At 42.0% G+C, this 18,277-nt stretch overlaps 1 protein-coding gene across 3 annotated transcripts; it reads left to right on the top strand.

Annotated features, from left to right (window-relative positions):
• The first annotated feature begins 2,087 nt into the window (after positions 1–2,087).
• LOC139052491 (uncharacterized) lies at positions 2,088–14,460 on the top strand. Of its 3 annotated transcripts, none has more exons than XR_011509933.1 (4): positions 2,088–2,242; positions 3,760–3,801; positions 6,393–6,580; positions 9,244–14,460. XR_011509933.1 is itself a non-coding variant. In XM_070529607.1 (4 exons), exons 1-4 carry the CDS (start codon positions 2,213–2,215, stop codon positions 9,381–9,383), a joined length of 351 nt encoding a protein of 116 aa, XP_070385708.1. In that variant the 5' UTR covers positions 2,088–2,212; the 3' UTR covers positions 9,384–14,460. The 3 variants fall into 3 exon arrangements, 2 of the variants coding, with proteins under 2 accessions (XP_070385708.1, XP_070385709.1); XM_070529607.1 differs by having other exon boundaries at positions 6,442–6,580; XM_070529608.1 differs by having other exon boundaries at positions 6,442–6,564.
• The last annotated feature ends 3,817 nt before the right edge of the window (positions 14,461–18,277 follow it).

The raw sequence follows: 18,277 nt of genomic DNA on the forward strand, positions 1-18,277 counted from the left end.
TGAAGGAACAAAGTTAGGCGAAAAATTGAAATGAGGAAGTTCTAGAGCACTTTGTAAAACGTCCGATTAGGCAATTTCTAACTTTCTATCTATTAAGTGTTAGTGTTTTTCAGCTTAATGCGGATGCGCGCGAAATACAAGAAATATCACTTGACATACCCGCTTGCGCGCGCCGCGCTTGCAGCGCTCCTAACTGAGCATACCATCGAGCAGGGTGTGTTGCCGCTTAAAAGGCGACAGGGCAGTGACGAAGGCGTTGGCTGTGGTATTGATGCCAGCGACGTGCTTCCCTCGCTGCGGTTCATAATGGCGATAAGCAGACGGGTGTTCACACCGGTTAAATGGTATGTATTCGTTTGTGCGCGGAAGGCTTAGGAGCAGTGCAATCACGACTCGCAGGCGGGCATATCACGTGGTATTTTTTGTATTTCGCGAGCATCCGCAGTAAACTGAAAAACACTAACACTTAACAGATAGAAAGACAGAAACTGTTTATTCGGACGTGTTGCCAACTGCTCTGCAACTTCCTAATTGGAATTTATTTCCTAACTTCCTTGCTTCAGAATTTGGTTAATTATATCCTTGACTAATTAGCTAAGTAAGCAAAATACAGAAATAGCGCGACACGCTACATACCAAAGGGAGCAACATGCATGTAGTCACGATTACAAAAACGGCGCCGAATAAAACAACACACGAGAAGGGAATGTTGCAGGTTAAAGGACCCCAGATGTGTGTTGTTTTATTCGGCGCCGTTTTTGTAATCATGCTTAACCAACTAGCCCACCAACACATGCTCATGTAGTCACGTCGTCATAGAGTGCATAGAGTTTACACTCGGCCTAAAGTTAGCAGAAACACCCTACACACACACACACACACACACATATATATATATATATATATATATATATATATATATATATATACATATATATATATATATATATATATATATATATATATATGCAGTTTGAGAAGACAAACATCCCTACAAGCAGCGACAAACAACCGATGATTGGACGCATCCTGCATTTCCATCGGCGTCCATTATAAGGGGCAAGTGCCCTGGCTGTGTGTTAGGAGACGGCATTGCATGCCTGCATGTTAAATATGGTCAAGGTGGCGGAGAACGTTCACAAAATTCAGGTGTGGGGTTTGACGTGCCAAAATCACAGTTTGATTATGAGCCGCACCGTAGTAAGAAACTCCATATTTATTTTGACCATCTGGGGTCCTTTAACCTGCACCGAACGCGCGGTACACGGGCGTTCTTGCATTTCACCCCCATCGAAATGCAGCCGCCGCGGCCGGCATTAGATCCCAAGCATTCGGGTTAGCAGCGCAACACCTCAGCCACTATGCCACCACGGCAGGTGCGGCGGAGAAAGGAGTGAACATCGTTTTTACAGAGTGCGCGCGTTTCCCTTAGATGTTACCCGTTAGCGCGCTACAGAACGAAACGAAAAGCTTGGCCGATATTTACGACATGGTGCTCATAATTCACATGGAGGCCAAATTCTGTTCTGTGACCTAGACGGGGTGCTGGCAAATGTGTTGGGCATCTGCTCCGCCACCAAGCACAGTCTGCGCTGCTATACGTTCTCGGTGACAAATCGCACAGCGCAGAAGCACAGGCACAAATGTTTAAAGAATGGGACGACAGACTGCCTGCAGTTTGCCATGACGTCGAAATAAGAAGCACAAACAGCGACGTTTCTGTACTTTTCTGGTCAATAGTTGAGTTCGCATGGTTGCGGCATGCATTACCTTTTTTTTAATCCAAACGACGAAAACGGAGCGCACAAATTAGCACGGCGTTTGCGACGTTTGAATTTGGCGCCTTTTCCAGCGCATCCCATTAGCTCCGGCCGGTGCACAGAGTTACTGCGCTAAAGAAAGTAGTTCATCAAAGAAGCGAAGCAAAAAACTTTCATACATTTGCAAATCGCAACAATTGTCCAGTAATAACATGACATTACCAAATTTGTTATGAAATGATAAAATTTATGATAATGTAAGCGTGTATTTGTATAAGTATACATGTATGATTGCGCGTATGAGCTGTTGATGCTTGGCGCATTCCGTCGAGGTCGTGCACGCCTGAGAGCTTCCCGAGTTTTCTGCGTTCTTTGTGTGCTTCGCTGTGATATCTTTGGAGTATTCCTGCGTGTTGCTCGCTTTTTATGGGCTTGTTGCCTCGAAGATCGCCATGATCGCCTCCGACTCGGCCGCATCAAGGGTGAGTGAGTGTTTCGAATTTCCCTTGTTCGTCCATGGCGACGCGGTGAACGGAAGCGCGGGAATTATTTCAGCGCTTGTGCGTGTCTTCCGCGCGCCTCTTTTCTAGATTTCATTCCTAGTACTATCCTTGCGTTGCTAGAATTGGTTGTACAGCACCAGCTTTGTGGTATATAACATGGAGCTTTGTCCTGGTTTAACTTCACACTCCGCTTGTGGTGACGTAAGGCAGCTATGTGGTGCCAGCTAAAACAGAGCATGTTGTACGCCATGATTTCTGATACGGTGTTCGAGCACCGATTAAGATTAATGAGCGCAAAACAATGCGACGTGAAACCATCCGATCTGTACTGTTATCGAAGATATTTCGTTTGCGCCACGCTAGTACAAGGCGTGTGGGCGAGCTTGTAATTGCGGGGGGCGGTGGGATCGGCGAAAGTGTATTCTGTTGAGCTGTTCCCTTCAGGATCGAGTGACTACGCGGTGCTTCAAGGGCACTACCTGACACGCCGCGCGGCCGATGTTCGCGCGATCGGAAAACATAGAGGAGGCTGTCGCGCAATAATAATAAAGAATTTGAAGGGTGTACATGCGATTCTATGCGATACGTGAGATACAATAGGGGTGATGCCACAGAGTGCTGCGAAATCATCGAGTTATACGCCTTGCCAACCGCGTGTGTTTTGTTTTCTACCAGTTCGCGCGCATTCAACTTTCTTTTTTCATCTTCTCCATTCGACGCCATCGAGTGCTTCACCCAAACGGCTTCGCGTAGGCGCTCTTTGCATTCACGGAAAGGCAGGTTTCATGGCACTCCAGGTTCTACAGCATTCAAAATAATGTAATTTCGTGAAATTGCAGCTTTTCGCACTTCAGTAACTGATTGATTTAACAAAGTTTTAAAATCGGTAAAGGAACGAGATGCCTGGCATATCTGCTTTGTCGTCCCACTGCGTTTCGAGGCGGCATGTATACGTTATCGGCAACATAAACATCAATAATTAGCATTGTTTCTTGTGACCATAGAAGTAGCTAGTTATGTCGAAAAGCTATTTTTGCTTTGAATCCGAGCACTATAGAGTGAACAGATTGAAAGGGGAGCGCATCGTTGTGAACTAAATGACGACGCTTTGCCAAAAGCTTGGAATAATTCTATGTCGAAAGAGCAGTTCTGTGAAATTCTTTCTTTGAGAGTAAGCAAAACTTCAGTAGCATCAGGTAGACGGGGAGTAAAAGAATGTAGCACTGTGGTTTTATATGAAGGAGCTGCCTTTAATATGTGGCCATAACAGTTAAGTAGGTGCGTGGAGGTAATTTTTAAAATAAGTAGAGGAATGTGAAATAAATTATTTGACAAGCTCACACTGCCATTGGCAAGAGCGGCCACACTTTAGTGTATTCAATGACTAGTCATTTGTATCCGTCCATTTATGTCAGCCTAATCGTCCATGTAGCTGTTTTGATTGTTGCTTTTGCTGCATCGTGGCTTCACGTTTTAATACTGACATCTTTTTTCAGATTCAAAATGAGCTGGGAGATGCCCCGGCTGGAACGCTAAAGGTGCATTCTTTGGCCATCCATTCTGTAGTGTCACAATGATCAAATACAGTGATACCGTGAAAATGTATTGCAGGAAGCAGAAAAAAACAACATTGCTGATGCAACTGCAAGGCATTTACTCCAGTGATCAATTGGTGCAGATTGCCTTCATTAGGAGACATGGTGCCTTTAAGCACTCAGCTGTAAGACTTTGCAACTGCACCGGGACTGGGAGTGAATTTCAGTGTCACTTGTGAACATATTAAACGCAGAATGTGCCTTTTTCAGTGTATATGCCTGATATGAGAGGGGCATTCAGAAACTTAGTGTGGACATTAGTGATCTACATGAGTGCATATCTTTCTAGTTTTATTAAAACGAAGGTATTATGACCTATGTCATACAGCAGTGTGCTGCTAGAGGTATCAAACCAGAACAGCAGCACCCATTGAGAAAGTTGGCTGAAGAACGAGCAGTGATCGGGGCTTTCTGCATTTCAAGGCCAAATTCCAATAAGATTGATGCCGAGCTGGACGGTGTGAAGTGCCGGTCACCACATACTGTAGCCAGCATGGCATGAACCTCCTTGGCATTGTCTCGTTAAGATACAGAAATTGCATCACTGCTCATAAAGAAATCGGAAATAGGGAGGTTGAGGGGAAGTGGTAGGGCTCCCCTCTGGAGCAGCCAGTGCATACCCTTTGCTATACTGATAATCCTACCCTAATTAGAACTAGTGATGCATGTTAACCTATTACGCAGCCAAGTGCACTCCTTGTTTTGTATTAAGGGGACACTAATGACACCCTAAAGGAATTTAAAATAAAGCATCATTTTAAATATCTACTTCTGTAAATTTCTTCGTAGTTGCTTGATTATTACAGAAAATAAAGCTCAAAGTTGAATTTTTTTAGTATCGCCCCAAAATCCTCGTCCTGACACCTCATTGTCACATCATAGATTCCAAGTATTTTTTCAAACTTGGGCTGTATTGGTTCTGTAAAAGTTGCTGACGCTTTTTATTTTGGGTTTTTGGAATACAATGAACATCTTTATTTGTAAAAAAAAAAATTGCTACACCTGAACAGACATCATCAAAATCTATGACGTCACAGCAAGCTGGTGTGGTAACTTCAAGGCAAAACTGCCACCAATCTTTCCTCTTGCTGCTTTTACAGTTTACTCAGCCTCTTGTCACTGTACGAGTGGATCTCTTGAATTGTAGGAAGGTCATTTACAGATGCATCTAAAATAATTTTTCTCTTTAGTGTTTTCATGCCGTAGTTGCATAGGGGTGTTGGCACAGTGCCGCTAAGCACGAGGTCACAGGATCAAACAACCGCATTTTGATGGAGGTGAAATACAAAACTGCCCATGTACCTTGCAGCCTGATTTGGTAAAGATTAATCCAGTTCCCCACTATGGCGTGCCTAAACATCATATGGTGGTTTTGGCAGAATTTAATTTATTTCATTTTATTTTAGTGCTCCTTTAAACTGTAGAATTCATGATCTCTGCAAAAACTCATGCTTAAAGTATTCTCCATAAAGATTAAATAAACAGTAGATATAAGTGTCCATATTTTGAATTGTGGTGATACGTGATGACTATGAGAACGGTGGTACGAGACAGACAGAATTGTAATACAATGTGTGACGGCACGATGATGCACATCGAGGAAATGACCGAGTCTCCCTGGAGGTCCCTGACATAAACATCAACTGACTGTCCACAAACTTACGAGTTCACTCCGTGATCTTGTGGAGCCTGTGCTTTGCGAGTCGATTAATTTAATTGAGGTGGTGTTTGGCACATACTGTCCTTGCGGGAGTGGAATCTCGCATATTACTTCTGGAGCACAGCAAGCGAACGTGATGTGTAGTGGTAATCTTAGTAATGATCGACAATCATGTCCCTCTTCGAGCTCCTAATGCTGCTTGCCAACACAAGCAGCAGCAGTTGCCCAAGGTAGCGTGAAAGAGATTAATTGAAAAGTGGCATATGCCCAGGTTCGCATACCCAGTCACCCAAGCTGTTCCGACGGTTGATTTTGAACTCTTCACTCAACATAGCAGCCCAATCTCCCTATAAGACCATGGGCTACCGATTGACACTAATGGATGGGAAAATAGAGAAAACACCTGAAAATATGAAGTATCCTAAGAATGGTAATCACAGTAAATAGTACTAGATGTGCATTAGCGAAGCTCTTGGGCCAGTTGGTGCATGATGAACTTGAAAAAGGGGCGTACTAGCAAAACAAAGGACGCGGCGCACACACTGAAAAGGCGTTAGACAGGGACGGACGCTGGTCCGTCCCAACGTCCGTCCAGGTCTAATGCTGTTTCCTTGTGTGTGTGTCATTTGTGTTTCGCTGGTACTCCCCTTTTTCAAGTACTAGATGTTTGGATGCTTTGGTTTATTATTCTTGTTTGTGCTGGATTGTTTTTCGGAAACATGTCGCATCCAGACAGCATAAGAAGCTAGTAAGAAGTCAAGTTTAGCATTCTAGATTTGAAACAGGTATTTTGTAATTTATTTGCAGTAGGGATGTTGTGTGAATGTGCTTGAAAGCTTAAAACTGTTTTGCTAACATTTACTTAAACATGCAGGTTCACATAGGTTGTAGGAGTGTACATTGAGAAGGTTATCCTTGCACAGCTTACCATGGCCTGCCATGGTGGACCAGGAAAGTTTGCAAGGGCCTTGCTTCACCATGTGTTCACAGAGGAGGAGCTCAGGAGCTCACACCAAGGGGCAAAAGAGGCTCTTGACCCCACCAGGGTCAGTACTGTTATAGGCAAGTACCATATATCCTTTCCGGTTGCATTTATACATTCACATTTTTTTCTAAAATTATGAACTTGCCAATGGCATAACAAACGACTTTCAAGTAGCCCGTGTGTGCAGTTGTGTGCTACAATAGCCTACCATTTGGAATGACTGTTCATATGATCTTAAGTGCCTAATGCCGCCAACTGAAATGCTTCTAAAATTTAAAAGCTGCCTTCACTGCTGAAAGTGTTTAGCGGCTTCACCACATAAAATGAGCTGCATTTGCACATCAGCAGTGCTACTTGGCTGTCATTGCAAGGAATAGTTGTCTGTGAAGCATGCTCCAAATCTATTGGCATGGACGACATGTTTAAGTAGCCTGAAAGTGTTGTTCTAATACACGAATCGCTGAGAAGCTATGCTCAAGTGTGGTTACTGCTCAGCTCGAGCAGGAGCACGTTCACCAAATTGCAGAAATCAAAACAGCTCTCCAGGTTCCGAGATGCGAAACAGTAGTTTCACCAATTTTAACAGACTACATCGAATTAAAGTTGCTCCTATCTTGAAGGAGGTCCATGTGATGCCAGACAGCAGCCTTTCAGCAAAGGGAACTGGAGTGGTGTGGCAATTTTCTTTTGGTTGTTTCAATCAAAGAAACAACAGGGACAGAGTTGCCAGCTTAACTTTCAACAGTACTAAGTTTAGTGGACGCTTACTCATTCTAGGCACCTAACCTATGACTCGTATTTATTAACACGCAGTTTATCACTTTGTATTCTAAGGTATGAAAAAAATATTTATGTGGCTTTTCCCCATATACTTCAATGAATGGAGAATAGGCTCTTGGGGCCTATTGTATAAAGCTTCTTACAGACCATCGGACATGTCCACTACTCCCATTCTGAAATTGTTAGAATCGTTTCCTGCTTCCTTACTTCACCTACCTGTTAACAGGGTTATGAACCATTGCCAAGTAGATTATGGGCTTAAATTTATCAAAAAGATGAATGGGCTTTTCTGACGCTCTTGTTTGGGCCGTTGAGGATCACATTTTGGGGAGAAATATGCCTCTCTAATTTAGGAGTTATATATTTTTTGTGGTGTGCAAATACTCAAAACTTTCGAATTGAATAGTGTCCTATTCAATTTAGTCTGAATGGTCACTTTGTAAATGCGAGTATTCTAATATGTCGAAACACCAATAAAACATGAAATTTGAGCCAAAGTATGGTAAATTTTCACCTCCAATAACATAGTATAGACATAAAACATAAGAACTTTTAAGAATAGCAGACCAGGCTACGTTACTTAGGTAGCTGTACTTTAGAGGCTGTACAGCAATCATTTATGCTTACTGAAGAGTCCTGTGCATGTGAAGAAACGTTTTGCTGCTCCATTTGTGCTTTTAATAAACAGCTCTTCATAACATAACAATGACAGAAACTTGCTAACTTTAACAATACTAGGATGTGAACCTCATCTTACCTTAATTGTGATATCATCTGTTCATTATTCAGAAGCTATCCAATATTTGATTTGCTTCTGGCTTTATTCGGTTCAGTCTCAAAAATCACTTTTCATGCATCCTTAATATTTTTGTTGCAAATTTGTTCTTCAGAGTGACTTTCCGAGAAAATAAACTGGTAAATAATTTTTAAATAACAATAAAGTGGCAATACCATTTCAGTATTTGCAGTTTTACGTGTTTTATTTTCTTATGCAGGATTAAGCAGCATAATTTGTTTGTGTAATGAAACTTACAAAAACTTGGGGCAACATTCCCAAATTACTGCAATGACCGACACCAAGGAGCTAAGTGAAAAATCAGTTTTGGAGAAACCCAAGGAGCGACAGCACTATAAGAATATTTTCTAGAAGTCTCAGAAGGTTGCAGCACCTCCAGTAGGATGCTAGGCAACCCTGTTCTGAAAAGGCAAATTTTTTCAGAATGTTCCGTCACAGCCACAGATGTTCGGCAGTAAACCCTAAAAGGGTTAAAGAAGTCAGTCCTATGGCATGTGGCTCTTAAAAGACAGCATTTCTTCGTATCTGTCACATTCTGCATGTGTCATGCTAAGCAGCTTGGTGCACAACTACACGGCATTCTCATTGTAAGTCATTCAGTTGTTGAGGCATGAAATATACTTTGCTGTAAGCAGTGTTTCCTTTAATGTAGAAAGTCCTAAGTCATTGTAAGGCGAGAAGTACATCCCGATTGCATGTGAACTCATAAACTTAACATCAAATGAAGCCACACTCAATTCTAGTGACATGCCAGTATTGTATTTGGAGCATGGAAAAGCACAGTGAAGCGCTGCACATTTTATGAAAATCACAAGAAATAATTTTAGTTGTTGGTTCAGGTTTATTTAAGAACAACATGCATTTTTTTCACCATTTTGTTTCTCAGCAAGCAAAGTTCACATCTTCGACATTGAGGATATTCATAAAGTTATTTTGCTAGTGTCTTGTTCCTCTTTGCCCTTTCCTGCACTTGACACTTAGTGGAATCCTGTGCCGCATTGAATAAATTGAATGGTCGTGCTGTAAAGCTGTACTCGTGGAAAGTTGGAATAAAGCAACACAAATACATAAATCAATTTCATTATAACGAGGGCATATTGCATGCCATTCTTTTGCATGTGGAAGTTGCTTTTTAAAACTTGTTCTGGCTTCTTGTTTTCGCAGGCTTCACGTGTCGCAAATTTCCTGGTACCAACATGCCCTATGTAAAGAACTCTGGCCTCGCTTCTGGCATGGGACCAATAGCCTCTGAAGAGGCCAAGTTGGACAGCTCAAACCAAAACACAAGTGTTGTGCTTTTGTAACTCTCGTCATTTTTATGTTTTATGTTAGTCTTCTGAAGGGCACAATTTGGATTTCTCAAATGAGCATACAAATGTTGTGCCTTTCTATATGCCTTGACATTTTTATGTTAATTTTATTTATGTTAATTATGCTAGTCTCCTGAGAAGCCCACCTTGAATTGCTCAATCCAGAATACAAGTGCTGTGCTTTGTTATAGTTCACTACATTTTATGTTGGTTTTTGATATGGTTCCAGTAAGGATAGTGTTTCCTTATTAATATATTGTTTAAGTATCTTAAGTCATTTCATGCCAAACCACCCAATTTTGTCAACTGTTCCATTATGGCCAACCGTTTCAAGTTTGCATGATTTTGAGTAGATACAATAAGAAAATTTGCTTTCATACATACACTTGAGTAATTCCAGGGCAACCAACCAGCGTTTTTTTTACCATCACAGATATAGTTGAAGCTCCGAACTCTTGCTCCCCATTTATTTTCCTTCGCAAACATTTTTTTGAATTTTGGCAAAAATTTATTGTTCTTGCCCAGCTAAGCTAGAAGGCACTGATACACGTTTCTTTGGAAAGGGAAATGGTATGATCCAGATATTCAGATGGTGTTCATGTCAAGAGACTGAAGTGGTGTGACTGCCAAAATTTGCAAAGTTTGAATTTTCTTCTAATGTAGGGAAATGCAGAAGGAACAAAAGAAATATAAAGTCAGACGAGTTGACTTGGGATAGCAGCAAAATATTTCAAGCCTTGGAGGTTTAGTTGATCAGCTAAAAAAACTGTAAAGTTCAAATTTTTTTGCAGAAAGCTTCATGTTGAAGGTAAACAAGTTAGCTTTGGTGGTTGGCACAAAAGTATATGTCGCCCATCATTACACAGCCCTACATGTCTGCTATGCATGTGGAAAGTAACAAAAAGGTATTATTCTTTAAGTGCGATAAATAATTTTTTATAATGTTCATTTGTGGATCACACATACAGCATAAATATATTAAGCCATGTCATCTAGCAAGGAAAGATTGTTAATATAATTAGCCACAAAAACTACTCAACAAACTGACAGGTGACGTCAAGTGCTGCAACTGCAGTCTCAACTCGTATTTTTTTAACATGAACGCAAAAAATGGTCGCCAATGGTGTCTGACCACATCAGACTGAACATGGCACACATATGACTTTTATAGATGAGCATGTTCCGGCTCTGAAACAGTGGTAGCAAACAACACCACAAGAATTTGTTCATACTCATGTAGGTTTTCAGTCTTAATTATGAAGGTGTTTTCTACTTGGATCATCATTGGGCTCCAGGGAGCAGGGCACTAAGTGTCCTGCTCCCTCTATGTTGCATAGCAATGTGACATGCCCTTTAAAATGCTTTGTATGAACAATACCAGTGCTCTTTATGGATTTGCTGTCCACATAATAGCTGATATTGCTTTTTGTAAACAGCATGAAACATATCTTTTAGCACTGCAGGATTCCCTCACATATTTAATACGTACAAGGTCTGTTAGAACAGTATTTGACCTTTTTTGCGAACACCTGATGAATATGAAACAAGCGCATTTTCATCAGCTGCCCTTGAACCTTTGTACGCATGCACGAATTTTTTCCCGCCTGCCAATAGCAAGAATTGCTGGGACGCAGCGTTTGAATGACGTAGTACACAGTGCTCTCGGTTTTTTATTGCAAGGAAAATGCCGGAGTGACTGGAGCAGTGCTACTGCATCAAATTTTGCGAGAAAATGGGCGACAGCCAAGTGGAAACCATTCAGAAAATTCAGACTGCTTTGAGTGACTATGCTATGAGCAGCACACAGATTAAGGAGTGGTACAACCAGTTTAAATATGGCCACACATCGGTGGAGAGCAAGCCATGCTCCAGTCGGCCATCAACATGCTGAAATGACCAGGTCATTGCCGAAGTGAACCCGGTGGTGATGCGGGGCCGTCGTGTGACTATCCAAGAAATTGCAGAAAAGGTGGGCATCAGCACATTTTATCCACATTCCATTATCACCGAAGATTTGGCCATGAAGAGAGTTGCGCCGAAATTCGTTCCCAAGCTGCTCATGGTGGAGCAAAAGCAGCTTCGTGTTGAAGTCTCATAGACATGCTGGATTCTACAAACAGTGACCCCAACTTTATGAACACCATAATCACTGGTGACAAGTCTTGGGTGTATGTTTACGACCCAGAAACCAAATCCCTGTTGTTACAGTGGAAGCATTCCACGTCACCTACCAAAGACCGCTAAGTGCGCAGCAATGTCAAAGTTGCTGACCGCTTTCTTTGACTCCCGCAGTGTGGTACACCACGGGTACGCACCACAGGGTCAAACAACCACTAAAGACTACTACAGGAATGTCCTCCATGGCCTATGTGATGCTGTTTGGCACAAGATACCGAAGTTGTCAACAGGAAATTGGCACATCCATCATGACAACGCATTTCTTGCACTTGATTCAGACTTTTTTGGCAAAAAACCAGACTCCTGCAGTTCGACAGGCTCCTTACTTTCCTGATATGGCCGCCCGCGACTTCTGGCTGTTTCCCAAAATCAAGAGGCCATTGAAAAGAGCGCGATTTCAGACAAGAGAAGACATGGCTGCAACGACAACTGAGCTAAACTCCATTCGGAAAGAGGCCTTCTCGGAATGCTTCTGACAATGGCAGCACCGCTGGGAGAAGTGGCTGGAGTCCCAAGGAGACTACTTCGAGGGTGATCAGGTTTCCAACACTCCAGTTATGCCAGTTTTTTTTTTCTTCAGCCAAAGGTCGGATACTTTTCTAACAGACCTCGTATTGATATTTTATGTGCAATGGCTGTATGGGTTACCTGGCCCACACCAAACACAAGCCTCGTTGCGTTAGAGCATGTGTCCCTTGCAAATAAAATGCAGACCCTAAGACCGCTTCTCTGTCATCTGTGTTGCAGACAAAGCCAGCTTTGTCGTCTGCAATCCCGGCTGGCAAGCTGTGCGCACATCCGAGATAAGTCGGTGCTGACAAAATTTCAAAAAATAATTTCTCGCATTTAAAAATAATGCCTTCTTTTACTTCACACATGCATAGCAGACACGTAGAGCTATCCAATAATGTATCACATTTTTTGGCCAACTACCAAAGCTGTTTTTTCCTTGAACGTGAAGCTTCTTGCAAAAGATTAGAATTTTTTTTTAAAGGCGATCAGCTGAACCTTCAGCGCTTCAAATATTTTTCTGCTATACTATGTCACCTGGGCTACAATTCTGTATTTAATTTCTGTCCTGTGAATTTTTTGGATTGCAATTTGACTCACTTTTGCCGGTGCCAAAAGCACTTGATGTATTCAAATATTTGAAAAATTGGCTATTTTGGCAGTTGCATCACTTCACAGTATTTCCACGCACACCATTTGAAGGCCTTAATCAATACAATGTGCATTTGAAAAAGAATTTGATTGATGTCCTCTAGCTCAGCTGAGCAGGAAAACTAAACTGTCACCAAAATGCTACAAGATATCTGGCAAAAATAAATAAAAGTGGGTAACGAGTTTTGAACTCTAGCAAGCATATGGCAGTGTGTCAGCTATATGTGTGCTGTCAAAAAAACGCTGGTCGATTCGGCATGGAATCGCACACCTGCAAGTGCATCTGTGCCATTGTCAGAGTTCAGTAAAAACTGCATTTTACATAACTTTGTAAGAATGGTTTATCGCTATTTAAAATACATGAGTAAAAATGAATAGGTATAAGTCAGCTTAAATTTAAAATGCAACAAAACATCTCCGGTAATGGCAATGATGTGCCTTTCATGTTTGCATGAAACCATATCTTTTTTGTGAATTCTTTCGTTATTTGTGGCAATGAATAAAATTGAAACAGAACTCACACAAGGAGTAACTTTGTTGTATTCCAGCGTATCACTAATACCTGTTTCTTTTTCATATAAAGGTCTGAAGCAGTTAATATGAATAAGTCACTTGATATGTAATGACCTGCGCAGGAACGTTATCATGGCAGAAAACACAACTGGATCACGCAACAGCAATGCAGCATAATAAACTGCTCCCATAAGCATCACTTATTGTGATTGCCATGTTTCAAAAGTACGTAAGGTTTACTGAAATTGGCAGACACCATTCAACCAACAAATAAGGATTGTACAGTGATCCTTTTTCAGTTTTACAGTTTTTTTTTAAGTTGTCTGTGCCAGGTAGCATAATTCCTGTTCTTGAGCTGGATTATTCAGAGGTGTACATTACTAGCACAAGAAATGGAGACATTAAACTGATTCTCTAAATTTATTAATTCACTTATAACATCACGGCACATATTTCAGTTTGCAAATTGTAGCCAGTGAGCCAATGACACCAGTTCCGAGATTTTTCCGTAAATGTGAGAGAAATACATGGGCATTCCGGTTACTTTCGTGCTTCAGTGCATAACAGTGCATTTTGTTAAAAAAAATTAAGTGCTACAGCAGTGCATTTCTACAGCCAGTTTCATGGCATGTGTCTCGTTACTGGTGTCATTCTGGAAATTCATTCTAAGTGCATACACCTTGTAAAATTACCGGTTACAATTCGTAAAAACATTTATTGGGAACTGAGTTTTTGTTAATCAGCTGACTATGGTGTCTTGATTTCTCATGCAAGTAATGTTCGGCACTCTGTATCTAAAATTATGTTAGCTGCAACAGCCAGTCTTTAATAAATTCCATGAAACTTAAAGATAACCTCCCTGCATATTAGGTCTCAGTTGAGTACTGTGGGCTCAAGCAAATCGTGCCATGGTTATAGTACCACTGGCTACCTAATACAGAAAGCAAGTACCTTTTTTGAGTGTTCTTATTTAGTCATGTCAGTCTGCTTGTACATTTATTTATTTAGGTATTTATATTTATAAATTTATTTCTTGTGGGAAATGTGTTTTACTTGAGGGCCACACAGACTACACCTTCTGTATTCAATTTTGTTATGGTGTCAAGCTGCAGGAAGTTTGTACTTTTAGTTTTTAAAAAGGTTCTGATGTTCTCAAACTACAAATGGTTGTACATTTACACAGATGTTTGGTTACAAATAAACAGTTCACCTAGCAAAATGGTTTTTGTCTGCATCAGTTCAGCACTCTTGATTTTGTGGAGGACCATTCACTCTGACAATTGAAAAAGATGGCATAACAGTACTGCTAGCAGCTTTAAGATATGGTTTCTTACAGGCAATCTAGGAGCATGCTTTTGAGCCCAGGGTGACAGAGGCCTCCGATACAAAACGCCTGCATTTAAATTTTATCCCTACCCTCTCACAGCAAACATACCCACGTGACATCAAAGGTAATTATATGCAACATAGCTCAGCAGTATTTTAAGGAAAGTGCAGGTTTAAACTGCTAAATACCCAGTAGGGCATAAAGGGCTTTCAACATAATTTTAGTGTTGATGTTCAACAGATCTGCAACAATTCTTCCATGGGCTTTCAATATTGACGAACAACTCATTTCAACAATAGTTCAATGGGCTTTCAATTTTGAGACTTGACACATCTTCAACAACGCTTCAATGGGCTTTCAACATTCACAAACAACACATTTCAATAATACCTCAATGGGCTTTCAATTTTGAGCTTCAACAATGCTTCAATGGGCTTTCAACATTGACAAACAACACATTTTAACAATACCTCAATGGGCTTTCAACATTGACAAACAACACATCTTCAACAATGCTTCAATGGGCTTTCAACATTAAAATATACCATAGTTTCAACGATATGCCAATGATCTTTCAAATTGAGAGGCCACAATGATGTTTCGACAAAATGTCGCGGGCCAATTATCAACACCTGTCAACAATTTCCTCAATAATGTTTCAACAATTCCCCAATGATCTTTCAAGGTCATTTGTTGATGTTGAACAATGATATTTCAATGACCTTTCAACAATTTTTTTTGTAAGGGTACCCGTAGTAATAAATACACATGCGTTCAATAGAATTGGTGTTTATCAATTGTGATAATGGCTGGCTGTTGCAATCCGTTACAGTGCGCGGGAAGAAGTAAAACTTAAAGAGGTTAGTTCGGGTGTTATAAGGTGTTAAAGAATCAGCGTGACGATGCCGTGTTCGACGCGCTGTCAGTGGTTTAAAATAAGCCTGTGGGTGGAGGGACAAACAGTTGTTTTTAAGCAAGAAAAGAAATTTCAGTCGTTGCATTTTTCTGTGTAGCTTTAGCGTTTGATGTTATGTTGATGAACATTATGTACGATCATGGCGTCCGAGATTGCAATGGATGCGTCAGTGTGACCTGCGAAGCCATGGTATGGCATAACCGATGGCGCTTTGTGTGTTTTTGTTCAGATGTATGGATGGTAATCTCGTTGGTGCAGATCAGTCGGAAAGCGTCGGCCACCACATAGAAAATAAACTGGTTTTCGTTTGGGCACGACAAACATTTTTCCACAAGAAAGTTACACCTTTATAAACGTACGTTTAGCATAGGTTTCTTCATATGAAGTTTGCGTTGGGGATCGTTTTAAAGCGGCAGTCCCTTAGACGCGCATCTATCATGCAGGCATGTGGTGACGGTCATGTCTGCAAAATATTAAACAGGCATGTGTCGCGATAGCAGGAGAATTTTTTTTAATTATGGGGTTTAACGTGCCAAAACCATTTTCTGATTATGAGGCACGCCGTAGTGGAGGGCTCCGGAAATTTCGACCACCTGTGGTTCTTTAACGTGCATCCAATTCTAAGTACACGGGTGTTCTCGCATTTCGCCCCCGTCGAAATGCGGCTGCTGCGACCGGGATTCTATCCCACGACCACGTGCTCAGCAGCCCAACACCATAGCCACTGATCAACCACGGCGGGCCAGGAGAAAATTGAAACGGTAACACAGCGCCCTCATTCTCAGACTGGCGAGCCTCCTCGCCAGCACAGACGACGTCGCTATTCCCGCATACCATGTCACTGGCCCTGCCAGGAGCCAACAGCAACGTGAATATAGTAATGCCCGTGAAAACAGGGCGCACAAAACCGCTACCGGAAACGTCCCGTCCAGCAAACAGAGAGAGAGAGAGAAAATGGAGTTGGAGCTCATTACACACGAAGGCTTGGCTAGTGACTTTCCTAATAAGAGGAGGTTCTGGAAGTGTATGAAACGATGTGGAGGAGGAGGGAAAGATAAGTAGAAGGCAGGGAGGTTAACCAGAATGACGTCCGGTTGGCTACCCTACAACGGGGGAATGGGAAAGGGGGAAAACAAAGATAACATGGAGAGAGAGGAGGGAAGGAAAGAAGAAAATTGCGGTGAGTTCGCTGACGTGGGTGGCCTTAGAGAAATTGCATTAACAGTCACAGATGGTCGCACAAGCCCGTCGTCCTTAAGAAGCACAATAGTGCCTTCAGCGCTTTATGGGCCGATGGGCGATGGGGGCGGTGTTCCAGCAGCACCTGCACAGAAAGCGGCCGATTTTCCAGTTTTTAAAAAGCTTTGGCAAGTTCTTGTCTCTCGGGGGTGTATCGTGGACAATGGCACAGCAGGTGGTCGATGTTTTCTTCCGTGCCACAGACCTCGCATGCCCCACTGTCAGTGACTCCAATTAATGTAGAGTATGCCTTTGTGAAGGCAACTTCTAACCAAAGGCGACAGAGAAGCGTAGCTTCACGTCGAGGAAGTCCGAGTAGAGGTCGGAGTTGCAGGGATAAGTTTAGTCGATGCAGTCGTGTAAGTCATAAGTTTGGCGAGTTCCACTCGGTCAGTGTGAGACTGCGTGCCAGGTGTCGAAGCTGCCTTGCGGCGTCTGTCCTCGAAAGCGGAATTGGAACGCTGTGCTCTTCATGATGTGCTGTGCGAGCAGCGTTATCGGCGGCATCATTGCCACTGATTACACAGTGACCAGGTACCCATTGAAAAACGACCTCGTGACCTTTTTGTTGGTCATGGCATCCGTGTCGGAGAACTGACTGCGTGCACTGTAATGCCGGTTTTGAATCACAGAACACAGCCCATTTTCTAGGTCTTTCAGATTCAATGAATTCCAGTGCTTGACGCAGGGCCGTTAGTTCTGCCGCCGTTGAGGTCGTGACATGCGATGTCTTGAAGCGCAGTGTCATTCCTCGCGTTGGTATAACCATTGCACCACCAGAACTGCACGACGTAGTCGATCCATCGGTATAGATGTGCACGTGGTTGCTGTACTTTTCATGCAAAAGAAGTAAGTTCAACTGTTTTAGAGCAGGGGCCGGTAGATCTGTCTTCTTCTGTAGTCCTGGAAATGATGTGGTAGTGAAAAAGCTAGTTCGCCAAACCTACGTCATGACGGTTTGACAGTCACTGACGATCGGGAAAGCCGCAGTTTTGAACGACTTCTTCAAATCGGATTTTCGCCCTCTTACACAGGTTTCGGTTGACTGTAGAAGATAGCAGTGTTTGCCCATGAAGCAACTGGAACATTCATTTAATGGCATATGTAAGGTGTTACAAAACGTTGACAAAAATAAAGTGACGGGACCAGATGGCAACTCTCCAAGAATCTTAAAACAGCGTTCTGAGGCAGCAGTACCTTTATGTTACATATAAAAGAATCCCTAGATGAGAGCAGGCTTCCCAATGACTGGAAGGGTGCTAACGTTGTACCTGTTTTTAAAACGGGCTCTAAGTTAGATGTGTCTACTTACAGGACTACTTCCCTGACATCTATTTGTTGCAAACTACTTGAACATGTTTTATATTACGCCTTGATAGATCACCTGAATTCAGTTGGATTTGTTAATGCTACACAACATGGATTGCGGAAATGATTTTCATATAGAACCGAACTAATTGAATTCTATCACGATATAGCATGGCTTTGGGCAACACAGGAGAGATTGATTGATCATTTGTGTGTTTTCAAAAGGTGTTTTATACGATATCACAC

The sequence above is a fragment of the Dermacentor albipictus genome, unplaced genomic scaffold, assembly GCF_038994185.2.
Source record: "Dermacentor albipictus isolate Rhodes 1998 colony unplaced genomic scaffold, USDA_Dalb.pri_finalv2 scaffold_24, whole genome shotgun sequence".
NCBI classification, from domain to species: domain Eukaryota; kingdom Metazoa; phylum Arthropoda; class Arachnida; order Ixodida; family Ixodidae; genus Dermacentor; species Dermacentor albipictus.

Excerpts from the sequence above, each read along its gene's own strand:
- LOC139052491 (XM_070529607.1), top strand. The coding sequence starts at position 2,213 with ATGATCGCCTCCGACTCGGCCGCATCAAGG. Across the intron at positions 2,243-3,759 it reads CCGACTCGGCCGCATCAAGG|ATTCAAAATGAGCTGGGAGA; the intron begins GTGAGTGAGTGT and ends ATCTTTTTTCAG. Across the intron at positions 3,802-6,441 it reads CCCCGGCTGGAACGCTAAAG|CTTACCATGGCCTGCCATGG; the intron begins GTGCATTCTTTG and ends ATCCTTGCACAG.